Here is an 18,244-nt window from a genome sequence, read left to right as displayed (position 1 = left end):
TTTGAGGCTCTTTTCATTACCTGGTACAGATCACCATGCATGTATTACCCACTGTTGTTATTTATGACTCCAATAATCCTCACCACATCTGCAAAGCCTTCCGGAAGCTGTTCCTATTTCCATTACAACAGGATGACTTGGGGCCTGCTTTCTGCTGACCCTGGTAGAAACTTCTTTATTAAGCAGGGCAACGTGCTGCATGCAGGTAACACTCCTGAGCTGGCAAACCAGCACTGTTTCCACATTTTATATTACAGCACCTTTTCCCCCTGAGGAGTATTACTGCAGTGTCTGTAGTTTCCTGCTGAAGCACAAAAAACTTTCTTATGCTCTGTGTAAAACAGAGGTCGTTGTAATCAAATTTTACTGCTTTCTAAGAAATGCTCTTTTTTAAAATTGTTTGTGAGAAGCCACTAACAGCTCTTCCAAGCTGGTGAAGCAAGAATGAGGTTTAATGACGAGATTTCCTTTGCATTCAGTTCCTTTGTAACCAGTGAGATAGAATTTACCTGAAATGCTTTTTATAAACACTCCTATGTAAAGCAGGGTGTCTGTTAGGGTTTAATGCCTGGAGGAAAAGGGAAATTTTTATATGTGATGAATGTCTCCAGATGTCACAGAACCTTAAAATAGCAGATCGTTGTAGGCACTCACCCTAAAATCCATACCTTGCCAAAAGCCTGTTGAGCAGATCTGGTGAACACTTTTTAATTTCAGAGACAGAGTTTTCAGTGAGTGGCCAGTGTAGAACAGGGCAGAAGGAATTGCTCCATCCCCTCAGAAGTGTTTTGCCCTAACACAGAACTTTAGAAATTAGTTTTTATTCTTTGTGACTGACTGTACTATGTGGCCTTACAGCACAGTAGGCATGTAGGGGAAACAAACTGACAAAATTAAGAATTTCAGGTTTATCATTAAGAAGAATATTCATTACACAAGATTCTACAATTATGTTATTGCTACATGACCTTGCAGAACAAAATTATGTTCTCAGTTAGGGCTTGCCTGACGCTGCCAGAGGAATCCAACTCAAAATATGCTGGATTGGGAAACAGAGTCCACATTCTTCTCTGCAGAGTGAGATCTGAATAAGTAACAAACTCCATCCTTTCTAGTTAAGAGCTGTGTGGTATTCCATACACAATGATGAGAGCTGGGAATGACAGGCCAGGGGGAATGGCTTCCAACTGGCAGAGGGTGGGATTAGATGGGATACTGAGGAAAATTCCTCCCTTTGAGGCTGGTGAGGCCCTGGCACAGGTTGTTCAGAGCTGCTATGGCTTTTCCATCCCTGGAAGTGTCCAAGGCCAGGTTGGAGCATCCTGAGATAGTGGAAAGTGTCCCTGCCCATGGCAGGGGATGGAACTGGGTGGGCTTGAAGGTCCCTTTCAACCCAGACCATCGTGGGACGCTCAGATCAGCCGGTCACCGAGGGCAGCCCGTGCTCGGCAGTGCAGGGAGCGCAGAACGTGCTCCTTTCCCTGGCAGCTGCTGCTCCAGGCACAGCCTCCTGCGAGCCCGAAGGCACCGCGGCTCCTGCAGGTGGAACGGCTCTGTGCCCAAGCGCATAACCTCCCGTGAAAAGAATACTTAAGTTCATTCAAGCAGCAGTTAGCTATGGGTTTACACACGCTGCAAAGAGAACAGCAAAGGGCTTTACTGAACAGCGCGGGGCTTTGCTTTTCCCCAGCGCTGGGCGCTGTCTCGCTGCGGTGCTGTACGGGGAGCGCGGTCGCTGCGGAGCCCGTTCCGGGCAGGTGCCGGGGCCGGGGCCGGGGCGGGGTCGGCCCGGGGCTCCCCGCCCGCAGGTGCGGCCCGCCCAAGGCGCGGCCCGCGCAGGTAAAGCCGGAGCGGCCCCGCCGCCGCCGCAGTCCCGCCGCGATGTTCGGGGCGCAGCAGCAGCTGCAGCCGCCCGCGCTGCCCCCGCACCTCCAGCAGCAGCAGCACCACTACTACCGGCGGCAGCAGCACTACAGCACCCTGCCCGCCCGCCGGCCCTGCCCCGAGCCGCCGCCCTGCCCCGAGCCCCCGCCGTGCCCGGAGCCGCCGCGGCCGCTGCCCTGCCTGGACCCCGCTCCGCACCCGCAGCAGGACGGCGCCGTGGCCTACGACCGGGTGCGCACCTACGGGCCGGGCTGCCGCCGGGTCAGCACCTCCTGCTCCTCCCGGGCCGCCTCGCCGCTGGACTGCGGGCACGGCTGCGACCCGCCACAGGTACGGCGGACACGGCCCGGTCCCGGCCCCTCGGGGGCTGCTCCCGGCCGGGATCAGGGGCCGTCGAAGCCGGCGCCCGACCCCGGAGCTGCGGGTGCGCCCGGCGGGGCGGAGGCTCTGAGGGTCGGGCCGGGCTCCCCCGGGGTGGGACGGGTCCAGCCGCTGTGGAAAAGCCGCTGTGGCCGCTCCCCGCCGTGCCCGGCTCGCCAGGCTGTCCGCGGGCAGGGATGCGGTCCCGGACATGCGGTGTCCCTTTCGCACCCTGCTAACGCAGAGCGCGGCTTTGGCCGCTTCTGGCCCGGCCCAGCCCCGGGCCCCGCGGGCGCTGCTCCCTTCCCACGCCGGGATGTCACCGCGCCTCTCTGCTGCCTTGGGGCTGCTCGTGTAAATACAACTCGAAGCCTCTGTGCTTATTAGTTCTCTTTGAATCGATGGTGCTTAGGAAGGTCCGCGACTGAGGTGTTGGAGTCGGGCTCGGGAAGCCCTCACAATGCAGTTCAGCAGGTTTGTTGTGTGTGTATCCAAGGCATGGCTTGAAAGTATCGGTGGAATTTAATGTTATTTTAACACATGCAAATAGTGTTTTAAAACTAGAAACCAATAGCTTAAGAAGAGATTTGACTGCAAAACCAGAAAGGAGATCAAAATTTATTCTCAACCCATTTTTTCCTCATACAGCAGAATGCCATTAACATAATAGAATTGCTCTGCTGTACTCAAATGGCAATGTACATTTGTTTCAAGATGAGCTCTTACTGAATTTTCTTTACCTGTCAGAAAGAATCTGGATTAAAACCAATACAAGATCTGCATTCCTTTCAAAGCAGTATTTGCATAGTTTGAGGGCTGCCTTCCTCTCCAGGATGGTTTATGTAAATCCTGGGAAGTGAACGAGCAGCTGCGCTAATAGGAGGACAAGAGGAAACAGCCTCAAGTTGTGCTAGCAGAGGTTCAGGTTGGATATTAGGAAAAAAATTCTTACGGAATAGATGGTTAAACATTGGAACACACTGCCTAGGGAATTGGTGGACTCAGCATCCCTGGAAGTGTTGAAATATGTGTGTCTGTGGCACTTGAGGACATGGTTGAGTGGTGGCCTGGGCTGTGGTGGGAATGGTTGGACTCGATGGTCTTGGTGAGTTTTCCATCCTGAACGAGTCTGTGATCATAAGGGCTTTGTAGGAGTTGGTAGTGGCAGAGCAATTCCCTCTGTATCCACGTTGTTAATCCTCTTTTGCAAGATGTAGGGCAGGAGTGTAAACACAGGTCTCTCACCTCCCAGATAAGTGATCTGCTCAGCTAGGCTGGATGATAGTCTGAATTGCAGTTAATTAATTAAATATTCATTGGCATAAACATTGCAGTCCCAAGCTTCCTCAGCCTAGGTAAGTACGTGAACAAGGATTACAGACTCAAATGGTGTTCCTGCTCTGTGGAGGATGTTTAATTTTCAACATCTGTTGTAGTCACTGAATCCATTACGTCCTGCTGATGAAAACTAATTTCTTGCTGAAGTGTTTTGCTGGACGAGACTTTAAAGCCGAGAGGGTGTAGCTCAGTCAGGCTTTGTGTGGGTTGCAGTTTCAGTGGAGGAGAAGGAAGGCGCCTAATACAGATTATTAGGAAGTTATTAAAGCAGAAAACAGTAACAAACAGGGAAGTCAGTTGGGAGGAGGCAGAAGTGGCACACTTGGTGCTGAATGGGAGTTGCCTGAGAGAAGCCCTGGGAGGGGTGTAGGACATTCCCCAGGAGTGGATCAGTTGCCCTTTGAGCCCATTGTGTCGGGCCACGTAAGGTGAATAATGGACCGATACCAAGCTCCCATCTGTGTTTGTTGTACAGGAGGATTTGGGGTTAGGGGCAGCCCAGAGCTGCAGTTTCAGCTCTGTGCTGCTGCTAAAGCAAAGGGCTGGCTCTGAGCAATATTTAATTTGCTTCTGCAGAGCTTGTGTGGATTAACAATAACAGACATGTACATCCCTGTTGACACAGTGCTAGTCTTCAGTCGTGTAGCTGGGGTGTGCTCTTGTATTTATGTGCACTTGTAATAAGCTGGAGAGAGGGAGAATTTGAAATTGGTGTGTGCACAGAGCACATGTGCTGGTATTTTTTGTGATTCAGGATTCAGGGTTTTTTTACTTTGCTGGTTTGTTTTGTCCTTGGAGTAATTCACAGCAAATTTTCCTTTGCTTGATCTAAATGAGAAGTGTTTGGAATAAATTCCCTTCCAGTGTGGTTTATATGTAGGAATCCCTTCTCCATGGTCATGAAAAGATAATTTATGAAGTGGCATATAAAAAATGTTTGCAGAGGGCAAAACCCTTATGGGTTTTGTAGAGGCTCTCTGTCCATGTGAGGAATTTTGGGAGTCAGGTGTTTGTGTGGCTGAGCTCAGTTCTGTGACGTACAAAGGGCTCCCATGAAAATGGTGTAATATTAACCAGCTGTAGGGTTGGTCTGTGTTGTAACAGCCTCAGACACAGCCTGCCATTTCCCCATTTCACCTGCCAACTGGAACTCATAAATTATGAGCAGATGACTGGATTGCTTGCCATTAGCAAGACAATGGGTTGTGGATAAAGGCTTTTGACATTAATGAAATTCTCACTTTCATCTCAGTGTTGGTTGAAGCCAAGGGTAACCTGTTGAAATTAAAAAAAAAAAAGGGGGGGGGGGGACATTTGATTGCCTCTACATAAAATTGGCTCACTAAGGATAAATCTATCAAGTGCTTATTCTAAAATTAAAAAATCTTATTTAGAAATTTTAAGGACTAGCACAAATTTTCATGCAAGTTTTAGTGTTACCTTTTAAAATTCTCCTTATAAAGCCCCATGGCAGGGGAGTGGAACGGGAAGAAGTTAAAGTTCCTTCCAACCCAAACCATTCTGTGATTCTGTAAAACAGACCCAGACTCACTGGTCAGGCTGTCATGAATTCCAAACCCACTGAAGCCCACAACAGCACTGGGCTTTGGAATCCCACCTTCCCCTTCCTTCTCCCAGACAGAAAACGCTGCATCCCCAGACACTGCCTCTTCTGAGTGCTTGGAGAGAGTGGCCTGAGCTGTGCCCCTTGGGAACGCTGGAAAACAGAAACAGCCCAAGATCCTTTCCATGTTCCCACTGCTGGGGACAGCTCCAGAGGCCTTGGAGGTGGCAGCTCCTTGTGCAGAGCCCCGAGCTGTGTGTGGGCAGTCCAGGCTGGCACAGACAACAGCATTTCTGCCTCTTGGTCCCCTCCCAGCCTGTGCCAGTCCAGCCTGCTTGGCTGGAATGGGAGAAAGGGCAGGCAAATCCCTGTTTGTAAAGCAGTTCTTTGAAAATGAAAGAGTTTGGGTATCTCAAAAATAAGCATAATTTTATCCAGGCAAAACATTCTTAGGTTCTGTATAATATTGCCTATACAATGAGAATATTATAAAGGTTTGTTTCAACTTAAAATGCTCCAGACTCCTCCGCTGTGGGTTTATTCCTCTGAGACACCCTGGATGTGTTATCCTCTCTAGACTTTGAGTTAGCCCTGGCATGGTTGTCCAACCTTTCAGCAGATTCCAGGGCTGTTCAGTGTCACACAGTGTCCATGTGCTGTCCCTGTGCTGGGATGAAGCAGTCCCTGCTGTCCCACGGCTCTCTGGTGTCACAGCTCCGTGTGCTCCTCAGGGACGCCGGGCTCGGGCTGTGCCTGCTCTGAGGCCAGGCTGAAGGAAGGACCAGTGGCCATTCCTGTGCTGAGTATTTCACTTTTTAGTTCCAGTTCTGCAGGTGTTGGTGGTGTGGGATTGGGCTGCGTGTTCCACCTCTCTGTGCTATGTCCCCAGGGTCCTGCTGGCGTGTGGGGTGGCAGCAGCACTGAGCAGCTCCCCAAGTGTCTGCAGCCGTTTTAATTTTGAAATTTCTTCATTACTCTGACTGCTGCAAAAACAGTTTCTTTTCTACTTTTGTTTCTCTTTCCTGGTGCTGTTATGATTCACTCTTGGGAGGTTTGGAAAACTGCTCCAGGCTTCCTAAACTTATGCAACAGTTGATAGGAAACCTGACCTACTTCAGAGCTGCTCTCACCTGACTGAGAATGTGGCTGAGACTGAACTGCAGCAACATAAACTTCCCCCTGGCTTTGGGGAAGAAATGATTCATTATGAAAATTGGAGGTTTGTGCTGTGAGGGAGGATAAACAGTATGCTGCAAACTGACAAATTGCACAGTCCTTAGATTGGGTTCAGTGGGAACTCTGCTTGTTTGGGTAAAGGCCTGGATGTGAAGGGTTGAAGCAATGTGTGATTTGTTAGAACTGGTGGAGGACAGTGTCTGCAATTGCTTCTAGGCAGTGCTGGGCCAAAACCTGAAGAAATCTGTTTGAAAAAAAGAGCTGTTGCCAGGGACAGATTCTTGTAATTTGAAGAGCACATCTCATTTTTCGTTCAGGGATGTACAGATGCTCCACTTGGCCGTCATTCCCAGAGGTGGCAGCTGTGGAGTTGTGTGCACTGGATGTTACCCAGGGGGTTGTTGGGCAGTTCCCCTACCTGTTCATTTCTGAGTTTAACCAAAATCCAAATTTTCATAACTTGTGAAGCAAAAAGAGTATGATGCATCTCCATCTACACCAGCTGAGTTTGATGCATAACATGAAAAAAAAGCAATAAAAGAAATGGATTGGAACAGGGACATGGATCCAGGAAGCCTCATCCAGCTTTGATTTGTAGCCTGTTCTGCTGCACTTACAGAAAATATGGACTTATTCCCTCAGACCTGCAAAGAGGGGATTGAGAAAAGCCCAGCTCTTAAAATGCAGTGATGGATTACTCTACATGCAGCAAGAGCCGTGCTGTACACAGACCAATTCCTTTGGGGAGTGAAGGCCCTGGGTTTGAAACATCTCCAGGTGATTGTGGCCAGTGGATCCCAAAGTATTTACAGCCAATGTCCATCATCAGATTCCTCTGCCAGAAAAGGTGTTGGAGCTTGAGCTGCAGTAATCTCTGAACCTTTTTTCCTTCATTGCAGGGCACCATCCGCAGGATCATTATCGAGAACCCGGATCAGGTAGGGAAACTGTGCTGGACTTCCCTCAGCTCCTCCACAGGGGATGAGAAACACTCTGAGAGCACACAGCTCACACCTCTGAGGGTGAGAGATGGAATTATGAGGGGTTGAAAACACTGCAGAATGGCCACTCAGCAGTTAAGTCTTTATTAATATTGATTAATTACTAACTGTTTCTACTGTATTAATTTCATAGTCCCTATGCAAGCACAGCCACTTTGTTTCCAAATGGACACACACTCACATGTTCACATCCTAAAGGACATCTCACATATCTTCACATTATCTGTTTTTAGTCAAAATTACTCTAATCCCAAGTTTGCTCTTTGACAAGATTTATGGATGTTTTTATTTATGTGTTTTACAGGAGCAATTATCCCCTTTTCTTAGAGGGGCCAGTTTCTCTCCTGGAAATAATGTCATCTATGAAAAAACAATAAGAAAATATGAGCTATTAAATCCCCTCCAAGTAAGTTAGATGTTTATGTTATCTATTGCAAGAAGAAGATTGAGTTGTAGCAGGAAATTGATGTTTCTGGATTGGGTTGGTTCTGGGTTTTTTTCTTATTTTTGTTAGGAGTAGCTGCCAACCTGAGAACTGCCTTGTTGTGATCTAGGATACATTCTCAAAGTCAATGAAGCAGTATTAAAGGAGAGGACAAAGTGGAATGTTTGCTGTATTTTTCTTAAGAATTTATTATTAATTAACAATGAAAACTGCTGTTGAATCTCTAATATTGTCAGTCTATATCATAGGGGCTGTGAATTAGTTTCTTGGAATAGCTTCATAACAGAACAACCAAGATACATATTTAGAAAAAAAATTAATACCACAATTTTTTATTTTACTAACTCTTGAAAAAATACATGTGGTAAACCTGTCTGAAATTTCATCTCACAGTTGGTATTTTGTCACTAGCAAAAATATTGCTCCGAAACATTTCCAACAGGAAAAAAGTTTGAAATTTAGTGTATCACAGAGTGATTTACCTGAGGTTTTTTTGAAATGGAACTTTTCATGCCTCTCTGGATTTTAGACAGCTGAATTCTGTGATATCCAGTCTCTGTAACGGAAAAGGAAAAAAACCATAATTACAAATAATAGCTTCTTTCTTTCTGCAGATGATGTGCAAAGAAAATTTAAAAAATTTGTGAAGTTTACCCCTGGAAATCATAGTTTTACTTCTGGTTTTTGTTACCTGGGCTATGTTTAGATTTAGGTCAAATCAGGACCGTAGTTCTAAAGGAAATTTTCATGCATAGTGGGGCTTCCACCTTGGGAGAGGTTTTTCACCCATGCTTCTCACTGGCAGCTACTAAAATTGGAAGGAAAATTGGTGAATTACAACCCTGTTAGATATAAAAGCAATTTAATTTGGATTGTTAAAACATCTGAAGCCGCCACCAGCACTGCCAGTCACAGGCACATTTAGTTCACTGTTGAGGGTGATTTCCCACTCCATGCAGTGCCCAGCATTAACCCTTTCTGTGCCAGCAGGGGCATTTCCCACCCATGCAGTGCCCAGCATTAACCCCTTCTGCCCCAGCAGGGGCATTTCCCAGCCCTGCAGGTCCAGCATTAACCCTTTCTGTGCCAGCAGGGGCATTCCCAGCCCTGCAGGTCCAGCATTAACCCTTTCTGTGCCAGCAGGGGCATTTCCCACCCATGCAGTGCCCAGCATTAACCCTTTCTGTGCCAGCAGGGACATTTCCCAGCCCTGCAGGTCCGGCATTAACCCTTTCTGTGCCAGCAGGGGCATTCCCAGCCCTGCAGTGCCCAGCATTAACCCTTTCTGTGCCAGCAGGGGCATTCCCAGCCCTGCAGGCCAGCACTGACAGGTCCTTTCTGTGCCAGGAGCGGCAGTTCCAGGTGTGCCCGCCGGAGCCGTGCCAGCAGTGCCCGCCGCCCGCGGTGACGCAGCAGTGCCAGCAGACACAGACGGGCAGTCCCTGCGAGCTGTGCCCGGGCCCGGGGGGTGACGAGTGCCGGGGACACCCCGTGAGGAGGGGCACGGCCCCCCCCGAGCTGGTGAGCGCTCCAGGCTTTGTTCTTTCGTTCTTAGGCAGGGGCAGAACCCCGGGAGTTTTGAGCGGTTTTGTGGCTCTGCAGCCTCCAGAGGTTTGTGTGGGACTCTCAGCACCACGCCCTTGTCACTGAGAGGGGTCTGTGTGTCTGTCTGGGACTGTCCAGGGCTTTCTCAGGTGCTGTTGGGGGGGAGGGCTGTCAGAGAGCTGTATTTCTTGCTGTCACAGGCCTGTGCTCAGGGGTGCACTGACTGAGATGAGCCCGTGGTGTTTAACTGGGCTCAGTCTCACAGGGCTGTTTGGTTTTGCTTTTCTTTACCCATTAATTCAGTCAGGTTTCACCTGTCAGTCTGTACACAAAGACTGAGGGATGCACAGCCTCTGCTTTGGGAGGAAACATACATTGCTTTAGAACGTTGGCAAACATCAGCTCAGGGTTCCTTTCCTCCTATGCTGATCAGCCAGGGCTTCAAATGCATTGCAATTTGATGCAAAAGTTGTTAACACAAATTCAATGGAAGCACCAAAGGAACTTCCTGGTGTATCTGCAGCCTGTTAGTGCAGCTGGGGAAGGAGTGCAGCAAGTCCCTCCTGTGCACCCAGTCGGTGTTTGGGTGACAAACACCCTGGGGACCTTAGTGTCAGACCTGTGCAGAACCTTTCAGAGCTGGACACTCCCATCAACGGGCTCAGGACACTCAGCTTGGGCTGAGGACACTGCTGTGGGAGCAGGACTTTGCCTGGTTCCTGTTGTTCTAAAGGAAGTCATTCCTCTCTGTACAGTTTATTGAAAACCAGCAGACATGGAAGACTCACTACCAAGAAAAGTGTAAATAAATTGAAAATTGCTAAGAGCAACCAGGCCCAAATCCTACCTGTAGCATTTTCATGTTCAGCTTTCATCCCAAAGAAGGGATCCTGTCCTGATGCCCTGCCTGTCTCCTGCCAGGTGAGCTGCCCCCAGGACAGCCCTGAGCAGCTGGACTGTCGCTTCTTTGGGGAGCTGCTGGCCGAGCTGCACCGCAAGAGCAATGACCTGTACAGCTGCCTGCTGCAGCACGTGGAGAAGATTGGGACAAGGTATTGCCACTGGCTCTGTCATTCCTGTGTCCCAGACATCCAGCACTGCACAGCTGACAGGGACAGTGTTGTTTGTGAATTGGTTGTACGCTTTGTTTCTCCCTGACAGCTGGAATTGACTGGGTGTTTTACACATTGATCTGATTTGCAAGTAACTGAGGGCATAGAAATGCTGTAAGGCAAGGAAATTTATTGAATGTGATGCTTAAGAATTGTGTCTCCCACACGTTTGTACATTGAGCAAACATCACAGCACAATCTGGCATATATTTCATGACACAATTCCATTGCTGTGTCCTGAAGAAACAACCCAAATGTCCAAATTTCCTGTCTTGTTGGGATGTTGTGTCATGGATCAAAGGACAGCCACCACCAGGCATAAAACTCAGTCTCTACATCCAAATGAACATAAAGCACATTTTCTGCAGAGCCCTGCAGACCATCTGTGGCAAGAAATGAGAGTCCCAGCAGGCAGTGCCCTGCACAGCCTTCCCCCTCTCCCTCCCATCACCCTCATTCTTCCCCCTCACTCCTGATCTTGTCTGGTGCCTTCCAAGGTCACTGAATAAGGAAAGTGGTCCTGTAGCAGGGGAAAAAGGGAATTTAACCACCACAGAAACCCTGAGATTGCTGAGTCAACACTTGGAGCAGGGTAGGGAATTGCAGCAGACTTGTGGGCAAACCATTACCCAGGCAATTAAGGGAGTAATTGGGTTTACTGCCCATAATTGGGATAACTGCCCAAAGGACTGGGGATAGTCAGCCTGTGTTTGCTGTGCTGCTGTAGGACTCCAGCCTCCCCAGGAATTCCTCCACAGAGGGGAGGTAATGACTCTTCAGCTGAGAAAGACCCTTGCTCTGTATTGTCCAGATAACCTTTTAGTGGTGAATATGGGCCTGAATCCTGAATGTTCTCAAGCAGCTTTTTGTGTTTTGCAGGAACCACGACATTGAATTCACGTGCCAGGTAAGGCCCAGGCTGTCCCTGGCCACCACTGGGGGAGGGTTCAAGCAAACAAAGCCAAAGCAGTTGAAATGAAGGAGGCTGGTCTTTGTTAATGGATCCTGCTTGGTAAAAACATTCAGAGCCTGAAAACCACTGCCAGGCAGGTATTTGCAAATGTGATACTACTGACAGGAAACTTCAAGAATTTGCATTATTCCAGTATGAGAGTCAAATTTTGGAAGTCTCTTCTGTGTTCCAATAATGGTTTCACTGGAAAATGACTTGCACAGGTATCTGTATTCTTACAATGTGTTTTTACAAAGGCTCTTTCACTCCCTGGCCAGTGAAGCTGCTGCTGAGCAGCAGGTGCTACACCTTTGAAGGCATTCAGTGTGAATGGGGCAGAAATACCTGTCCAGGGTTCACCTGCAGAAAGCAAATGTCACTGAATCCTGGCAGCATCTCCTGGTGGTCATCTGGGGTTTATTGGCAGCCCATTCAGAGGTTTTGCCCCGCCATAAACTGCTGGGAGTTGTTGTAGCATCAGCTGTTAATCCCTGAGAGAGGATTGGCTTGAGTACTGCTTTTAAATGTTGAATTTAAGCATTTGAATATATGCTTCATGTATCACTTTATCTCACTTAGTACATGCCCCACATATAAAAGACTCTGGAAGTTTTCTGGATAGACTTTGATCTATTTTTGTTCTTATTTGCCTTGTACTAAAGATGTTTTTCATAGCAGAGCTGTGTAATTAATGAAGAAACCACATTACTAATCTACCAGGCAAAATTCTTAATCAAGATGTCTCCCCTTTCCTCCCTTCTTTGTTTAGACAGAAGATATTGAAGAATTAATTCCCAAAGGACTGTCTGAGGCAACAAAGCAGCAGATTCGTTATCTCCTGCAGGTATGGGAGCTTGGGAGCCTGTAGGAGCTGGGAGCAGTGGGAGCTGGCCCACACTCAGGAGGGACTTGGTACATAACACCCTTCACTCTGTATTCCCTCATCCCGTTGTTTCTGGAGTGAGGGGGTGGAATGGTGGCTTCAGAGGAAGTGTCACATGGACCTACAAGTTCACTTGTGTATTTAAACTGAGCTCTGCTGGGGCTTTCGTGCAGTTTCACTGGAAACTGTCTTGGCTTTTGACCACTGACAGGAGAACAGAGGCCTTTCATCTTTCTGTGTTGTGTATTAAGACTTCAAAAGCCAAACACAAACAGGAGGTGCTAAAAACCCAGCAGCAGAGCCTGAATCCCACCTGCTCCCAGCCCAACCCCATGGCTGGGCACGGAGCAGGGAGGGAGCTGAAGAACCAGCCCAGGAGGAGAAAACCCTTTACACCTGAACCACAACAGGAATGGTTCTGTTTGCTCTTGGATGCCAAAAGCACAGCTCAGCACTCAGAGCTGCCTTTGCCAGGCAGGTGTGTCAGAGCAGGATCCAGGGCAGCCTCAGCAGGAGTGTCCTGATCTGGACTCCCTCAGGTAGGGGAAGGGTGATCCTACCTGGGAGCTGCACCCTGGAATCACTTCCTGGTAAAAAAAAAAAAAATCCATTGAAATGAGATTGAGAAGGAGCAGCCTGGTCTGAGTTCACAGCTGCCCTGCTCTGACCTCCCCATCCCTTCCAACTGGAATTATTCTGTGCTTCTATGACAAGGAAGAGGGACATCAACCCCCAGATATTCCATGGCCTCACGCTGGCACACTGTCCTGGGAGGCTGGTTGAGCTCCAGGTGAAAAGCTGGAACAGGCATTTCCTGTTGTCTCCATGTCCAGCTGGTTTTACATCCTCACAGCTGTGATTATAAAATGCAGCCAAAATGGCTTTTGGGGAACCAGGTGTTGTCAGGATCCACCCAGGGTGCTCTCAGACCCCTTGGCCACCAGGACAGAGCTGGGAGGGAAGGGTTTGCACAGCCCAGGATCCCGAGCTGGGAATGCCCAGAGGCTCCTCTAAGGACACAGAGAATTCCACTGGAGAAGCACAAGGCACCTCTGGGATTTAGCAACCTCTAGCACTAAGCAATTGCTGAGTGGGGTTTTACTTATATTTTTATAGTCTAAATTTTGCCATTTGACTCAATTCCTTCTTTTAAACTGCTCTATAGTGTATTAGACAATAAAACCAACGGAACCATAAGGCAAAAGTGAAATTGCACTTTAATCACAAAACAAACAGAAAGGTGAGCTGCACTAGGAATGAAGTCTCAGTCACACCATGGCACCAGTGGGGATAAAAAACTGAGCAAGGGCAGATCCCCATATGGATAGAGATCATGAGAGCTCCAGGTTAAGGGAACACACAGGAGGGTTTCACTTTTGTCTGGGCAGGAAAAAAACCACAGCTTTTGCAAAGAATATTCAGCCCTTCCATGAGCGTTAAAATTTGAGGAGTTATTTTGTGTGTCCTTTTAAAGTCTATTTTTCTTCTTTTAAATACCATAAATGTATCGTGAAATGCAACAATTTATATTTTCACCTGAATCAATACACAGCTATTAAAGGCATTTAAATTAACATTCCAAAGGGGAATAGTGTTGGGCTGTGGTCACTTATGGTTTTCTCTTTCATCCAGGTGACTCCTTTCATCTTTGGAATCTTTTTCCTTTTAAAGGGAGGAGTTGGCTGTATGAGCTTTTTTAATTTAAATTTTTAAAAATGTTAATTAAATTCCCTCATCCTTGAGCCCAAAGCTTTGCCAGATCTCAAACATGACTCATTCCTCTGTGCCTTTTCAGGCAGGGCAGTAATTTTTAAAAACTAGTGTAAGCACACAGCTTTTAAAGCTCAAATAATAATTGTACAATATTAACACATTTATTTTTCTCTTTATTGGTGTACAAAGGCAGTTCCTTACCCTATTGTTCCTTCCATTTTAACAACGTTGTCCTGTTTGCAAGGCAGAAATTGAACACTGGCATTTGCAGAACAAAGTGCAAGGAAAATGCTTCCTCTAGAAACTGTGGGCACTTCAAAGGACGTGCAATGGTTTTAGAAGTTACTGTCAGCTGTAAAGCAGTTTCTGTTCTACCTCTTGTCAGGCATATTGTAAACAAAGCTGCCTAATTAATCCCAATTATCCTTTTGATTTCTCCCCTCCCAGATGAGAGCGACATCGGACAAATCCCTGAGACTTGTGCTTTCCACCTTCAAGAACCTGCGGGAGGAGCTCTGCCATCTGCAGGATGACCTGGGGGTGAGTCCTGCTCCTCATCCAGCTGCTCCCAGCTGGCAGCAGCAGCCAGGGCTGGCATTCCAGGCTGTGGCTGTGCTGGTGGCAGTGGCTGCTCTGTCAGAGCCTCGGGGCTGGATGGACAGGGGTGGCTTTGGCAGCTCCACAGGTTCTCTGGGATGGATGGAGAGGGGTGGCTTTGGCAGCTCCACAGGTTCTCTGGGATGGATGGACAGGGGTGGCTTTGGCAGCTCCATAGGTTCTCTGGGATGGATGGACAGGGGTGGCTTTGGCAGTTCCACAGGTTCTCTGGCCTTCAGCCATCCCAGCCTTGTGCCTGTGGACGCAGGCAGCAGAGAATTCTGTTGGGGAAGCAGCAGTGTTTCCCACACCAGCCCAAGTGCTCAGCACCACTGGGAATGTCACAGCATAGTCCTGGAAAAAGCAAAGTTGAGGGAGAAGAGTTTGAACCTGAACACAGATCAAGGAGTCAGTGCAGTGGGCTTAGTTTTGGGGTGGTTTTTGTTTGTTTGGTGTTTTTTGTTGGCTTCTATTTAAACTGTTTCTGAGGCAGACTGGAAGGGCAGTGTCCAGAATCCCAGTGCTCACCACCCAGCACAAAGCCACAGGCACTACAGTGTGTGCTATGTACCTAAACCCCAGGCTTTCAAGAAAGTTAAGCACTCTATCAGTTCTAAAACATCCCTTTAATTAATTACTGTCTTGCATTTTATGGGAAGAGTTTACTGAAAAATTGCAGCTTTTGATGTAAACTTTTGACTTTTGTCCTGCAGAAGTTGGAAACTGACAATGTCTTGCTGAAGAAGGATTTGGCTTTTAAGGATTCCCAAGTGAAAGAATATGAAACAATGCTGGCTTCTCTGAGGGAGAACAATCGTCAGCAGCAGGTAAATCAAGAAACATTTCCAGTGTCATTCCAGGCAGTCAAAATGGGGGTAATTTGCTGACTTCTGGTACTCTGAGTAACTGCTGCTTGCTGTGTGTGTGATGCTGGTCCTCCCCTGAGGAATTCCAGATTCTCATTCCCTCTGTGCTTTGCAGCAAGGGCTCAGGGACAGCACTGCCAAATGCCGCTCCCTGGAGGAACAGCTCCTGTCCCTGCGGCTCAGCGAGGGCGACAAGGACTGCCAGCTGAAGGAGCTGGAGTACTGCAAGAGGGCCCTGGAGCAGGAGATCCAGAGCCTCAAGCTGCAGGTGAGGGCTCACCTGGCTGGGTGCAGTAGCTGAGTCCCAGACTCAGAGAGATCAGTGTAGGAAAACTAATAATGAAAACTCTCTTGTTAAAATAAAATTGGGTTCTTTGCTGCAGAGCTGCTCCAGCCCGACGCTGCAGACCACGACGGACGAGCTCTCCAGCCGCTACGTGGAGATGATCAACAACCTGAGGGAGGACAAGGACAGGGAGATCCGCAGCCTCAGGGTAAGGGGCTCTGCTGGCTGTGTGCAGGGACAGCTGCTCCTCCACTTGGAGCAGCAGAGATCTTCCACAGGAGCTTTTTGGGTGTCTTCTGGCTGTGCAGTTACTCGTAGACATTGGTGGTGGTTTAAAACCTTTACAGTAGAACATAAAACTGTGATTTAAAAAAACCCCAGCTGTTCTTTACATGAAGAAATTAGGGATCAACTTGTTTAGTGGGCTGTCCTAAAGGGATATTTTGTGTGTCCTGATAACATAAGAAATTAGTCAAAATGTGCTTAATAGGAAACAAAAATAAATCCCAGTCACAGCTGTATGTAGGAAATGTCTCTTACGGAAATCAGTGGTAAAAGTCTCCAACTCTGGAAGCCAATTCAACTGGTTCAGTGTTGGTTTAGCTTGAGAATTGTAAAATCATTACATTAATATGGGTAGAATTCAGTCCAATTAGCACTTTCTGAATTTACTGTGTTGCTCAACTTCCTGACCTGAAAATCCCTGGGTCTCGCTGTTGATGATGTTAATGAAATGCCACCCCCAGAGCCCTGGGTGGGTGCTGAGGGGCCCTGCCCAGAGCCCCCCACACCTGAGAGCTCCTGCCTTGTTCTGCAGTCCCAGCTGTGCCAGTTCCAGCAGGACATAACCAGGAGAGAGGGGAGCAACAGCGACTTGCAAATGAGGCTGCACGAACTGACATCGCTGCTGGAGGACAAAGAGGCTTTTATTAAACAACAGCAAGAGGTAAAATAAGACAAGTTATTCCTCTAAGGGTTTTTGTGTTTAAGCCTCCATGGTACTGTGTAGGTGGAACCTAACCAGGAAGTCCCTTGTCCTCTCCTGGCTTAAGAAAGGGGGTCAGGATTTGTTCCACCTGAATGCTGTTTCTCTGCCAGCCTTCTGGCAGGGCAGATTTTCAGACTGTTGAGACAAATTTCTGCAAATATTTTGTTGTGGCTTTAGTGAACTGATACTTCAAAAAACATGACTTCACATCAGTGTTTGCTTTTGGTTTTGTCAGGAGCTCTTCAGACTGAAGCACGACAAGTTATCGGGCAGTCAGTCCCCTGGGGTGACAGCCATCATCACGAAAAAGTAATGTGTTATTCACCTTTTTTAAAAACACATCCTTTGGGATTTCCTTTGTTTAGGCTCTGTTAAGCAACCTGTTCAACTCTCTACAGGTACAGGAATCAGTATCCTATTCTGGGTCTCCTGTCTGATGACTACAAGGTCACATCACCTGTCAATAAATCACAAACGATTGTAATTGAGAGGACTGGAGAGATCTGGAAACATGTGAGTTTACCTGGAGATGGACTGTTCTCTCTGCAATCCCTAAGTGTTCAGTTTAACTTCAAAGCAAGTACTACCCAAACTGAGAGCTCAGCGATGCCCTCGTGGTAATTTAACTGCAAAAAGCAAAGTGACTGACTGCAGCCAGGGAACTGTCCTGGCTCTTGGAGCAGGCAGTAATTGGTGGGTGTGGTACAAATAAAACCTTTTGTTGTTTTCTGTGGCACGTAATTACCCTGAACAGAAGCATCAGCTGGCTCTAACACCGCCCCGGGCTGTTGCTGTACTGGGCAGGTAGGCAGGGACTGTGTCCTGCTGTGCTCTCGGGTGAGCAGGGATTTGGGAGGGCCGTGCTCCTCTGCATTAGGAGCGTTAATGACTCCAAGCCATTACTAAAACAGACAAAGCAGCACATCCCTGAAACTCACCCTGAGCCAGGGCAGTGACAAACCCAGGAATGCAGAAGAGTGGTGACATTTTAAGGAGCGATTCAGAGTAAAAATAGAAAACCGGGCTGCAGAAGCTATTTCTGTTACAGGCAGGGCTCGTGGTGCCAAGTCTGGCTACAAGGTAAAGGCTGGAGAAATGGCAGGGTGGCCAAGCAGGGGTGGTGGTGGCTGCAGGCACAAGGTCACAGCAGCACCTGGACACAACCACGGGGGGACACAGCCAGGGGACAGATCTGTGACAGCCTGAGCAGATGCAGTTAACACACCTGGCATGTCCCTCACAGGGACCTTGCCTGCAGCAGGATTAATAAAGCAAAAGGCTCAGGGCACTGGCAAAGAGCAGAGTTCTATTACTGATCCCTAAACCTCGCTCAGGTGCATTGCAACCTAGTGAAATGTCAAGCAATGAAACAGCAATAGAGAAATGAAAAAATGAAGTGTTTGGTACAGAGGAAAGGCTCACGGGTCCCCTTGGACACTGTACAAGAGAAAACAAGTAGGTAATTAAATGAGATGCTTTATGGGAGATAGTTCTGTTTCATAACAGAAGCAGGTTTGTGTATTTCTTCTAACAA

At 48.0% G+C, this 18,244-nt stretch overlaps 1 protein-coding gene across 1 annotated transcript; it reads left to right on the top strand.

The window, feature by feature from the left end:
* Window positions 1–1,881: 1,881 nt before the first annotated feature.
* POF1B (POF1B actin binding protein) lies at window positions 1,882–18,217 on the top strand (the record flags this gene model as incomplete). Its single annotated transcript, XM_084213101.1, has 14 exons — window positions 1,882–2,214; window positions 7,222–7,260; window positions 7,628–7,729; window positions 9,116–9,289; window positions 10,235–10,365; window positions 11,305–11,332; window positions 12,147–12,221; window positions 14,421–14,513; window positions 15,284–15,397; window positions 15,552–15,704; window positions 15,820–15,930; window positions 16,540–16,668; window positions 16,946–17,019; window positions 17,109–18,217. The coding sequence occupies 14 exons, from the start codon at window positions 1,882–1,884 to the stop codon at window positions 17,329–17,331; spliced, it is 1,779 nt and encodes a 592-aa protein (XP_084069227.1). The 3' UTR covers window positions 17,332–18,217.
* Window positions 18,218–18,244: the final 27 nt, after the last annotated feature.

Source organism: Fringilla coelebs (assembly GCF_963513975.1).
Source record: "Fringilla coelebs genome assembly, chromosome: 11".
Classification (NCBI taxonomy): Eukaryota; Metazoa; Chordata; class Aves; order Passeriformes; family Fringillidae; genus Fringilla; species Fringilla coelebs.
The sequence above is the reverse complement of the archived record's forward strand: the minus strand, read 5'-3'. Positions and strand labels throughout refer to the sequence as shown.